The sequence below is a fragment of the Eleginops maclovinus genome, chromosome 11 (assembly GCF_036324505.1).
Source record: "Eleginops maclovinus isolate JMC-PN-2008 ecotype Puerto Natales chromosome 11, JC_Emac_rtc_rv5, whole genome shotgun sequence".
Classification (NCBI taxonomy): Eukaryota; Metazoa; Chordata; class Actinopteri; order Perciformes; family Eleginopidae; genus Eleginops; species Eleginops maclovinus.
This window is the reverse complement of record NC_086359.1, coordinates 16,967,601-16,980,696: the sequence shown is the minus strand read 5'-3', so window position 1 is coordinate 16,980,696 and position 13,096 is coordinate 16,967,601. Positions and strand designations below refer to the sequence as shown.

General features: G+C 39.9%; 1 protein-coding gene across 13 annotated transcripts in view; it reads left to right on the top strand.

Annotated features, from left to right (window-relative positions):
- Window positions 1-13,096, top strand: part of LOC134871779 (RNA-binding protein Musashi homolog 2) — a 249,768-nt gene that overhangs the window by 215,957 nt on the left and 20,715 nt on the right. For 6 of the 13 annotated variants that reach the window (XM_063894675.1, XM_063894676.1, XM_063894670.1 and 3 more), the window contains exon 11: window positions 6,293-6,412. The exons of 3 other annotated variants lie outside the window; for them this stretch is intronic. In XM_063894675.1, coding sequence (XP_063750745.1) covers window positions 6,293-6,412 — 120 coding nt within the window. The remainder of the gene's footprint in view (window positions 1-6,292; window positions 6,413-13,096) is intronic. 4 more of the 13 variants (XM_063894677.1, XM_063894678.1, XM_063894671.1 and 1 more) reach the window with 1 other exon arrangement.

Here is a 13,096-nt window from a genome sequence, read left to right as displayed (position 1 = left end):
GTACCGAAGGTCTCCGTTGATCAGAGGAGAGGTGAGACATGAGCATGTGTGCAGCAGTTCATTTGAAAGCCACCTGGCTCTCTGCAGCTCTGTGATTTATGCCTTTGATAACAACAACCCAGAGATGCTTTCAACAACAAAGTAGCGCTGAAGGATGACAACAATGGGACACTTGTCAGTCTGGAGATGAAAAGATGTCTTGCTAGGTGCCTTTCTCCTTTGTAACTTTGATATATACTGTATATTTATTTGTTTCCCCTTTTTGTTTTGTTTATTTGTCTCGATGTGTTTCACTACATCTTATCAAAGGTTATTGATGAAGCAAAATGTGAAGTGGAGTCAGTTTTTCATCTCTGACAGAACGCCTCCCTCCTCCTGAGAGAGGCGGCAGTGTGCTTCGCTGCCTGCGCTACGACTTATCAACAGACTTATTTCCGCTGGCTTGTCCCTCTTACTGTCATACAGTGATAGGAACAACATGCCTCTCCCGTATGATTTCTTGTGTATCTTTCTCACATTTATTACATAAAACAGTGACGCCTATTTTACAGATGTATCAACATTTTTACCAAATAGAACAATCCTGCAATAATTAGTAAGGAGACTTCATTAAGGCAAGCAGTGTTTTTTTAATTTTGCCTTTGTTTGGTTTCCATGTATGTGTTTCCAATGAGATTACTATTCATTATCAAAACACATGAATTTAGTTTATGACATTTAATAAAAATCCTCAAAGCCATGAAATGAGGAATTCCTGGGTTAGGTTAAATGTGTACTTATATTCATTTTCATGGATGTATAATAAATTACATGTAAAGCCTTATATGCTAAACCATGATCCATCAATACATCTTGTGTGATTCCCCAAGCCTGCTAGTATTAATAAATCAATGATCAATAATTTAGTAATCTAAGAGGGGTCATTCTTAAAGTGAATAGTTAAACTTCGGTTTTAGCAGCGTCTATTGCAATTTTTGTAATGTTCATGTTGGTGAAATCAATAGTAATTGCAAGCGTTTTATTTTAGTCATTTTTTAGACCTTTTGTTTTGTTTTCACGGAATAATAAAAATGATATACTCCCCGTTCTTAAGATATCTGGGTCCAAAATACCGTACAGAGTTCCATGAGAACGAATGAGACACCTGAGTTCTGACCTTATTTCTCGCTCAATTTCTCATTCTCTTTGTCTTCTTCTTCTACTGATGTAGCTGCTGTCCTTCTCTGTTCATCAGTCTCACTCATCTCTGCTCTTTACTGTTCATCCGTCTCACTCCTCCTGTCTGCCCCCAAAATCCACCAGCTTCATTCTGAAAAGCCTCTTCACTAGCAAACCACGCTTCCAGAGTAGCATTAAAACTATACACCCAATGTTTGATATTTATCTAAATCAGAATTCTAGCCTGATAATACACACCTAATTACAGAGAAGAATTTCATCCCGTATTTGGATTGCAATATTAATACGCTTAAAGGCTATTGGGATTGCTCACTAGCAGATGGAGACATTAAATACTGTCTTATTCAAAATGTGCGCATTCACTGGGCAAAATAAGAACACGCCTCAACTTTGGAAACCTAGAACATGCAATATTTATTTAATTATTACATATTGGCCTGTTTTAGGGAATTTATGATGCCAAAGCCTTTATCTGCTGCAACTGATGATGTGCTGATATCATTGTGTATCCCCAATGAAAACGTGTTGAGCCAGCAGGATAATCCTGGATAACTGCACTGCAATGCTGGATTTAATACACACGATGGGAGCGTCTAGTTTGGCATAAAGTTAAAAAAGTTGCTTAACAAAACATCTCATGGTACACATTATTCACAGTTTCTAAACATTGTGTGTAAGCACTCTTACTTTATACCACTTGAGATGTCCACTGAAAATGAAGTGCTTCATGTAAGCCCTATTACCTTTGAGTTTCAGAAAGATAGTAAAATGTGGACAAAGACCTGTTCATCCATAGGGCCTCGCTAGATTATCAGCTGTCCCTGGGCTCCTCCTGTGCATTAGAGAGTTGACAGTTCTTCTTATAGCAGAAATGAGCGGAGTGCTCTGTGACTGATGGAGCTCCTTTGTCAATGACGGGGGAGCTGCTGCTGGCAGTTTTGGGCCAAAGAACAGTACAGATTACATTAACATCAGTCAAGCTGTTGTCAGACTGCTGGGACATAAATAGGACCTTATTGATGCATAATGCAACAACTTTTCATCGCGACGTTTTCTGAGTAATAGGATCTGAAAGTGGCTAGAAAGGCAGTATGTCAAAAAAGATTTGCAGAAATGTATCAGAAAAAGTGGAGAAAAACCTCTGATGTAGTTTAACCCCCATTAAATGTCTAAAAATACATATGTTTAACATTTATTAAGACACATTAGTTTTTTGATTTGTTCGGCTGTAATATGACAAAATTAGCCTTGCAGGATTAAACATCTAAGCTAGACAAAGTACACACACTCTGATGAGTAACTCAAACAGTACAAATGAAGGCAATGTGGCGCTCAGCATGGGTTTTCAAGGCTTGGTGATTTACATTAGGTAATTTTGATGTTGACAGCATGCAATGCAACCACAGAGCAGCTTGAGAACATGTTGACATGTGGAAGAATACATCATCCTTGGTCATGATGGGGCACTAGAATTAACCAGACCAATAAGAGCTACTTTAAAAGCAGTATGATATTCTGCAAAGTGCTTTGACAGTTTTATAATAGGGAAAACAAAGCTCTTGACCCGGTCTGTGCAGGCAGTCGCTGCAAGCAAATATTCCAGGAAACCTTGACACAAAAAGTGCACTGTGCAGTTTGATCACTGTGACAGTGCCCCTACTGCGTTTCTCCTCCTACTTGAGCACAGTCAAGTTCACAGAGACTCACAAAATACAGGTGCAGGTGGAAAAGAGCCGGTGTGCTCCCAAGAAAAATGCTACTTTACAGGCATAAAGTGCCGACATGTGTTTTGCACTGTCATGAAAATAGAGCCTTGTGTTGCTCTGAATGCACATTGTGTTACTTCAGCACATACCTGACAATACTATGAAATGAATGTACCACTCTGTTGGCAAGTTGCCTTAGTAAAGTTTATTATAGGTAGGGAAGGATATGGACCCATACGTAACGGTTGCTTCAGTTTCTGAATGTTGGTTGGATGGATAGGAATAGATTTAACGAATTGAATGTTAAATCTTATGCATCTAAAAAGTCAGATTTTTGGTTTTAATCTAGAGTTTAGAAAGTCTAATATATTTGCTTAAACTGAAAAAAACTGAAACGTTGACTTTAATTAAATGTATTATGTTGGAAAGCAATAATATTAAGTTTAAATAAAAAAATGTAGGTTCAACTTAATATTATTGCTTTCAACCAACCTAATCCAGTCATGTGGAATTTGTTGACATAATACATTTAATTAAAGTCAACGATTCCGTGTTTACAGTGATAGAGAAAGAGGGAAATATCTATGAGCTTTTTGACAGTCCTCATCATTCTCCGGGTCTAATCTTACTTCCTTTCAGCGTGCACTCCTGAGGAAGGCAGGATTTTTGTGCTACAGGCTTGAGGCGAGAAAGCTGAGGACAGTTCCCCTGAGTCCGGACACCAAGGCCCCCGGGCCTCCACAGCTCATAAACAGATGTGTCCTTGTCCCCAGCCAAGCGCAGCCACTCAAGTGGCAAAGCAGGGAACCAATAATTGTGAAGAATTGAAAGCTAAATATTGGCTTTATCTCCTCAGTAATAAAAGGGCCATGAAATTGATTTAATGCTGCAGCGCTTCTCTTGGGTGGCTTCTTACAGCGTGAGCACAAAACAATGAGCAGCAGCCATCTATTAATTAACCCACCTAATCCTGCAAAGTTAATCTCTCACCACAACTTTGCCCGCAACTAACTTCCAAGCCAGTGGGTCTATTGGGGGTGTCATGACAATGGCAGCGAGGGGAAGATAGATTTAGCACTTAGGAAAAGGGAAGAGAGAGAGTGGGGGAAAAAGGGGTGGGGAGTGCTGTACCGCTCAGCAGCCAAGGGGACACTGTAAGTGGAAATGCAGGGGTGCATGGCCATCATTAGCATAGTATCAGAGTTGATTTGTGTTTTTGTGAAAAGAGGCGGAGAAAATCATTTGAGCTGTAGGAATCGGGTCCTTTTAGTTGCCGTCTTTTTTGTATTCTTTTCCCGCTGTCGCCTCTGCCCCCTTTTCTCTCTCCTGGGCTGTGAGATAGTTGGGTGGGAAAAGTGCCATTTCTTTCTCTTCTTCACCTGCCGCAACATGCTGGCACCTCACACCCAACACACATTCACAGTCGTATTGTGTGGACAGAGTTGTGAATTACCTCCATCTCAGCCGACTGATGAAAAGCTATGTGTTTTTCTCTTTGGCTGCGGCTCATCTGACCCTGCCCTGTCACCTCCCCCTCCAACCCTCTCATCAGTCTTTTGTGTGAGCCCCTCACTGTGGAACAGCAGTACGAGGCTGACTCAGAAAATAGGTCACCCGCTGGTGCTCCTCTCACCTCCACAGCATTCAAAAAAATAATCCTCTAAGGTGTCCTGGGCCATTTTGTAATGTCTAAACCACAGTCTCCAGAACAGGGCCAAAACATAGACGGAACTCACACATGAGCACACATACAGCTAGAAGAAAGAAGAAAGGCTCCAATTGAAGGAATTTGGAGATGATATTTTTTGAGCAAAGTGTCCTGTGGAGATAATTTAAGGAAGCTGATTAGGCATAGACGGTGTTGAGCCCAGAGTGAGGAATCTCATCACCACCGCTAATCACATGCCATTCCTGTGCTGCGAGAGGAGCCCGGGCCCTGGGCATGGACTAGCCTCTGCCAGCCACCTCTAGCTACCGTGTTCATTAAGGCCAACAATGTAATTAGAATTCACAGATACTGCGGTGGTTTAATTACAGACTGATTATTAGGCTGATATTTGTGGGAATAATCAGACCCTACAGAGGTGAATTCATATTTGCATGGTAATATTGCCTTTTAGTTTTTAGGGTATCACACACTGACAATTTGGATAGACTTTTGAATGCTTTTTAAAGGTACAATCTTGAAAAGAATACTACAACCAATATTATGAAAGTATCAAAAACTCAATCTCAAGTAGTGAAATGCACATAGACCATATACAGAAATGGTGCCTTTATATAAGTCGTAAGTTTGGAATTCCTGAAGGTTATGATGTGACAACTATACATATGTAGGTGCAATGTATCGCTACTGTTTTGTTTCAGACATGTTCTTTATGCAATAGCGATGCAGAGACACCGAAAGCACAAAGGAAAAAGACCCCCAAGACACTGACCGTTTTGCAGGGGAGTCTTAAAGAGTCAGGCACTAAATCGGAGCGTTTTAGACAGAGTGTGAATGCAGGTATATTCAACTTTAAAGCACATGACCATGCTCTAGTAGAAATCCAAAAAACATGCACAAAGCTGAAAATAAGCATGTTATGTCTCCTTTAAAGTTTCCCAGATGTAAGGATTGGAGTTCTCTAAACTATTTAGCTAAGAAGTGTTTAGTCTGAACAGCAAAAACAGATTGAATGACATATCATCCAACAGATGTCTCCACTCGATTGTGGGAAATTATGATTTTCTTCTTCATCGCATATCTTCTACCTGTATAGCCCCACAGCAACAAAAAAACGTGGGAATACTTTGCTTCTCGGATGAGAGTGGATGATTCTGATTCCATTGAAACTCTCAGTAATTGGGAGCACTCCTGAACAAAATGCAGGGACGGTCCCCAGAGGTCGGGCTATTATGCCCATGTCTGTGCAGCTCAGAAGTGGCTGTAATCTTTCATCCAAAGCATATGACATAAACACCCCCCAGAGCCAAATACTAATATAACCAGGGACTTAGTGAATTGTCACTTTGCTCACAGTTCCATAGATGAATAAGAATGTGCACCTTTTCTCAGTCGGACAGAAATGTTCTGCGAGAGGGAAAATTGAGAGGATATGAATTTAAAGTGATGATCATGACAAGTACATTGAAGCTGCGCAAAGTATTTTAATGTGATATCCGGTGAGTTGCTCATGGCTATCTCTCTTATCCCGCGTGCGGATCAGTGGGTGTGTGGGGCTTTGAATATCACAGCAGGTTCAGTGAGAGGCTGCTGATAGATGTCGCCCCGACAGGAGTCTCTGACAGCTATAGTTATAGCCGGTAGCTCAGCACGGGTATCAACATTCTCCTGTAGCTCTGGGACAGGCTCATCCATGTGCAGGAAGTGATGCGTGTGTGTATGTGTGTGTATGTGCCTGCAGGCTTCCCAGCGACAGCGTACGGACCGGTGGCGGCGGCAGCGGTAGCAGCAGCGCGTGGCTCAGGTAGGGGGGCCCGTGGAAGAGGCGGCTACTTGGCGTACCCACAGAGCACAGGGCCAGGTAAACGCTCTGTCCATGTTCTGTGTGGCTGCTGCTCTCTCCAACTTCTCCTGCTCTGCTTCTCCCCATAGACATAGCCCTCCCAAGCCCCCACACACACACTCTTAAAACCTTTACTTTAGACTGACAGCATCGTACAGAAGAGATTGTATCTAAGATCTCTATAACTACAGGGTGGTTTTACACTGTAAAAAATGTGGCTTCTGTGTTGAGTCAACATAATACACATGTTTTTGAAGTAACTAAAAAAAACTCATTAATATAGAGTAGCTGTAACAATAACAAATCAAAAATAAAAATAAAATCAGTTCAACAAAAATGATTTGCCTAAAATAAGTTGCAAAAAAAATAGTACCGCTCATATCATTAAGGAAATTCTCTTTGTGTGTTTTATAAAGTTTATTTTTAATAATTAGTTGGCCGAACACAATTCTCATTCAATCAAATGATATTTAATTGAAAAAACATATAGTGTACATATTGTCGTTTAACTAACCAAATACATTTCTTCTAAGTTTCAACAACTTCCTGTAACAAAGTTGTGTTTTAATTAACATAGTATCAAATCAGAGGTGATTTACTTCTGAGAAATTAAAAGAAAAGTTAATCACAAATAATGTAGTATGACCCTGCAGTGAGTTAAATAGCCTGGATTCACAACTCCTACCAAACAGTCATTATGGAGCTTAACATAGCTTTACAGACTCTACACAGCACTACATGTGTACTGAATGTCCCCCAAAAATATCCTGTAATCACAGTATCCAAAAAACAAACCTCTGACAGAAACTCGCAGCTCGATGTCTCATTTGTAAAAACAGTCCATTCAAAACATGAATTTCCCAAAAATACCCACACCTATAAAAGAAAACTCCAGACTATACCACACATACTAAAGTTAAAACACACAAGCCTAACAGCCATGCTCCATTATATAAGCAAGGCTACTGTCTTATAGGTTAGTCTTAACCTCAGTGTTTTAACTCTTTCAAAGAGTCATTGATGGACTTCAGAAGTCCGAAAGTTTGGAAAAATAGTTGTGACTTAGGGTGTATATCAGAGGAGAGTACACATGCACTCTATAAAGACCAATCAATGCTGGTCCTCTTCTATGATGCAGCTCAGGCAGTGAGAAGAACCCTTTGGTACTACTCACTGCTGTCTCCTATAGGACACACAACTACACCATTAGTAAATGACACTGACACATGTTGATAAAAATATTCTAATGCTGCAATCTTTTAGTCTTGCTAGAGATACACAGTCTTCTGTTACAGTGTCTATGACATTAAACTATGTGCTTCTACAGGGATTTTGGCATATGCAGTCTGTGGAATAAAAGAAACAAGAAAATAACATACAAAAGCAATAAAATATATTTCCCTTCACTCAATTTCCCAAGAATAACCCCTTTTTAATTCAGTCTTCAAAATAACCTTTCCTTTGTTCATATAATAAGTCCACCCTCACTGCATCTAAAATAAAATTGAACCAAAATGAAATCGATGCAGGCCTAGGGAGCTAATGACCTAAAACAAATGACTGCTTCACCTGCTAATTCTACCAAATATAAAACACACATGCAACATTAGTTTATAACTACAAGTCCATGGGATGTTATCTGAAGCATGAGCAAGGGAAAAAGGGAGAACAGACGAGGAATGATGGGTAGAAGCTGAGAGTAAATTTCAGGCTAGCCATTGCAAAAGTCGGTGCAAAACACGGTGCTTTTATTTGGCTTTCCTCCTCACAGGGTCCATTGACAGTTTCCTGGCCCTCTCTGCCTAATGAATACAAATGCCCTTTCCTTTAGTCTCGTTTATCAATCATTACAGGGATATGGTATCACATACTATGCCTCTTAGATTATGAATAAGATAAACTTAAAGTAAGTTACAGCAATATAGGGAGGTTTTCCTAGAAATCTCCAACATTTGAACTAGGCAATACACTTTCTAAATATTTAACTGCTAGGAAATTATTTTATTTTTCTTTCTACCACTGTCCTTATCCTCTTCCATGTACTGCTCTATATGTATCTAGAGTCTGGTCTAAGCTTCCTCAAACATTTCGCTCTTTACCAGTAATTGTTTGCGATGTTGTTGCTAGATAAAATCGTATTGTTGGACTTGAATGCTACTGTGGATGAGTAAATACCAAACCTTAAATACAAAGAGAAGTCAGTGCCTCAGAGATCAGCTTCCGATACTCACACACTCCATTAAAGCACAATTACTGTACACACCTTATTTACACGGATACGAATATCTGCCAAGAGACTTCCAACAGGAGGCAAGTTTGTTCTTGTCTTAAATACAGCATTGATTAACTTGTTGGCTTGATTTGGACATCCTGCTTTCTCCACCCTCAAAACTGTAAATCCTTCAATATCTGTCAATAGCAGCTCCCCTGCCTGAACACACAGCCTCAGGGCTTTAGGGAACACTGTCTTTCCTAATCAGACATACTATTAGAAGCTTGTTGGGGGGGAAAAAAAATTCTGTTGTTACTGAAATGTTAGCTGTTTGGTGCCATCTCTCATAGACACACCTAGCTGCTGATACATGTTGCCCCTTTTGCTATCAACTGCCTTAACAGTCTAGCTGCCAACATTATGAACCTGGAAATGTTGAGTACCCAAAAGTTTTATGTTAGAAATTGAAAGTACGGGTCCCCTAGTAATTACAAACTTCTGGATGCTAACTCACATATCTTGGGCAATTTGCACGATTAGCATATTTTTCATTATTCAGCATTACATAGCATTTGATAGCAATATTTGTACTCTGTGGCCTGATTTTGACTACCATGAGTAGTGTTGCGATCACTAGAAAAAATGATTACCTCAGCTGTGGATCTTTTTTTTTCTTCAAATAAATAAGCAATCTGTACAATCTAAATGATCGATCCATCCATCCATCCATCCATCTTCTCCCGCTTTTCCATCAGTGTCGCGGAGGTAACAGCTCCAGCAGAGAGCCCCAAACTTTCCTTTCCCTGGCCACATCAACCAGCTAAATAATCTAAATGATCCAAAGTCCCCCAAAACTCTACATACCTTTATGCATCGTAATGCTGCCACCTAAATGACTGATTATATATTTGTGTTAACCTGCAGTTGAACCAGTGTACCTAATAAAGAGGCCTGTGAGCGTATACAGTCAGTACCTGCTGTGATACCTGAAGATGAACACAGACAGCTTACTGTTGTCATGTACTTAGCTACCTACATGTGCACTTATGCAAACTGCCCCCACCTTTCTTCATTTGCATTTAATTCAAATCAAGCAAGGGAAAACTGGAAGCCAAAGATGCTCTTTCTTTCACATCCGGGCTATTTGATTTTGCATTTTCAAAACAAACAATTTGCCCAACAATTGCTATGAACATCACTAAGAAGCAGGAATGTTGATTTGGGGTTAGCAGCAGCCAGGAAGCAAGAGACGTGATAGCAACCATTATGTACAGTTTAATTCTGACAGCTGCAAATGGAAGCGAGACAAGTAAATGACTATGAACAGGGAGGGGGGGTAAACAGTGACATCATGGGATTTTTTTTCTGAGTACTTAAAGAGCCGTGAGGCAGCAAAACATCACTCAGGGAAATCATGCTCCCTCACAATGCTCCCTGCATATAACAAAAAAAGCAAGGAAATCTGGAATATGAATAAAAAGAAATATCTGTAGGTTTTACCTGAATCAGCATTTTGTATCGTTAATATTTATATTTTCTAGAGGAGAGCTTCCCAAATGTGCAGCCTTTTGTTTTTAACAGTACAAACTAATTAATTGATCTTTTATGAAGGGTTTGATGTAAACAGTGTGCTACTATACGGATGAATGCATTCAGTGGTCTTCTCTCTAAACAGACACAGACAGAACAGAGGACACGGATTGTTTAGGCTTGACCTTCGTCTCTGAAATGTCTGGGGATGTTGCTGCACCTCCGTCCTATCTTACAATTTGATTTGCAGCACTCTCAGCCCAAATTTAACTCAGGAATGGCAATTCTAGTGGTTTGATCTTTCGCTTAATTCTCAAATTTTAGTGCAGAGAACGGCTTTAGTTGTAAAAAAAAAAGTATGACGTAAGTTTGGATTCTTTGTGCTTTGACTCCACCTACAGTTCCCATAGAGCACCACATATTATGTACTAGGGTCACACTTAAAGGGGCATTTAAAACAAAGTTATGATAATATAACAAATAAGGCCAACATTTATTACTAATATATACTTATTTGTATTTACAAGAAACCTTTCCATGTGTGCAGTGCCTTTTCAGGGGCTGTGAGGCGTGTTTGTCAGCGATACACACAGAGAGTGTTGTTAGCGTGGAAGACATTTTCCATCTCTGACAGAGGGTACTTTCACCCTGCTCCCAAAGCTCAGCAGACAAAATGACAGCGTGCTGCTGACGTCCCTCCCTCTGACAGAGCGCTGCTGATGACAAGGTGTATTTTGGACTTTCACTACAGCCTGCCACTTCGGCAAACTACACCCTAGACACAGAGTAGTTGTGTATTATTAGAGGAAAAGTTACTGAAGGCGTAGACTCAACACCATCTTTCAAAGTTTGCTGAGATACTACAGTATATATTCTACATTGATGTACAAATACATTTTTGAATGTAAGTGTTCACTCTTTTCCAATCAAGAACAGTTTAAGAGCTAGTCATACTTTGCTTTTTTTTAACCAATACAAATATTTCCTTGCATATTTAAACATACAAATACAGAAAACTTGTAATATGTAAGTGTTGTAGTCTTCAACCAGGTGAAGTTTCATGGTAATATTTACCCTATAAAAGTCCAGCAGTGGCTCAGTCAGTAGCGGCTTGGACTGGGAATCATAGGGTCGCCGGTTCAAGTCCCCGAACTGACTGATACTTGGAGAGGTCCCAGTTCACCTCCTAGGCCCTGCTGTGGTGCCCTTGAGCAAGGCACCAGACACCTCCAATCCCCCCCTCCCCATTGCTCCCCGGGCGCTGCACAATAGCTGCCCACTGCTCCTAGTACTAGGATGGGTTAAATGCAGAGGACAAATGTCACTGTGTGTGCTCTGCTGTGTGCATGTATGTGACTAATAAAGAGGGTTTCATCTTCCGATCTATCTTAACCTGTTGTGTCTTACAAAATGAACGTTTGCTGAGAGGCTTTATTATTTAGGACATGATTTATAGAACATTTTATTTGTAAAATAAAAATGTGTTTGTGACTATATGTGTCTCTGTAAGAACAATAAACTCTAAAAATCTTAACAAAATGAAAAGATAAACCATTTTAAACTGACTTTATCAATGCACAGATTTGGTTAATGTATAAAAGCATTACAAAAGACACTGAAGTCAAAATAAATGTAAATGTAATGAACTAGGGACATTTCCTGTTGATATCTATTACTATTGTTTTCCCTATTCACCTCTAGTGTCTCCCCTTTATGAAGGAACAAGGACCAGCTATAACAGTTGGAAAACTAAGTTCATTCCTTCAACAGGATAGATATAATGTGATTTTTGTAAAAGTTGAATCTAAGGTGGGGTCAGTCCTGAACATTTCTGAAGAGGTGGGTTTTCAGTCTGTATTTGAAGTTGGCGATGTATTTTGATCTCTACCAGGAGCAGGTTGCAACACTAAAGAACAGGGACTGGTCCTGTGTTTGTGAGGAAGTTTGAGAGACTGGGCTCCAGGCGAGAGGTAGATCAGAGAGATGTGGCTACTGCACAATCGCCTGCAGTTAGAGAGCTGCTGGCCCATACAAGGCTTTACAAGCTGGATTTGAACCTGATTTCAACTTCCACAGGGTGCCACTGGAGGGTCACTTTATATCAGGTGTAGGGGCTGAACATCTGCATAGTAAAGCAGCGAGGAGGAAATTGCTAATCTGGAGATGACTAATGCATGCACCAGCACCTGGGCTGCATTTTAGACCAGCGTAATCCACCTCTGCTGTTGGTATGAAGGATAAAACTGCAATAATGTGCCATTGTTGCCTTTTTTCTTTATCCAACCTTTATTTTCTACATTACTAGATTAAATGTTTGGGTGTACTTTTCTTAGGTATAAGATAATAGGGAAAAATGTCCAACCCAGTCCCAAACCCAAGGTGAAGATATTGCCTTTATTATGATGAACTCTCTCAAATTCTATGTGTGTTCATACATTATAATGTAAATACTTTATATTTAGTGTCTGGGCCCCTATTCTCAAGCGTCACATAACTGATCAGGATGTCCTATTCCACATAACCTATAACATCCTCTAATTGTACTGGTATTTTTTTTTACTTGTGAATAAAATAAATGAAATGGAATGATTTAAGAGAAACAGAATTGAAAGATTACTAGAATCAATGATGTATAGCCTATAGCCTATCTTTCTATTGTAAGGTATTTCATAAATAAAAAAAACATTGTTCTTATAATAGACATCTGTCTCAACAACACTCTTTTTACTCCTTCTTTAAAAGAAGGGTTTATATTATTCAGTTATAATTTTAAAGTAGACGTATCTGAAACCTCCTGTGCTATAGCGTTGTCTGATAAAAGCAGAGAACTATGCTAGTGATGCAGATGGTTCTGACAGTCCAGGGAACTCCACAGGTCCCAGTCTACTCTGGTTGAGTGTTTTCTTTGGTCCCTCTGAGCTTTCTGCGGAGCTTAAATGTCAGTCTCAGATCTCAGCTCT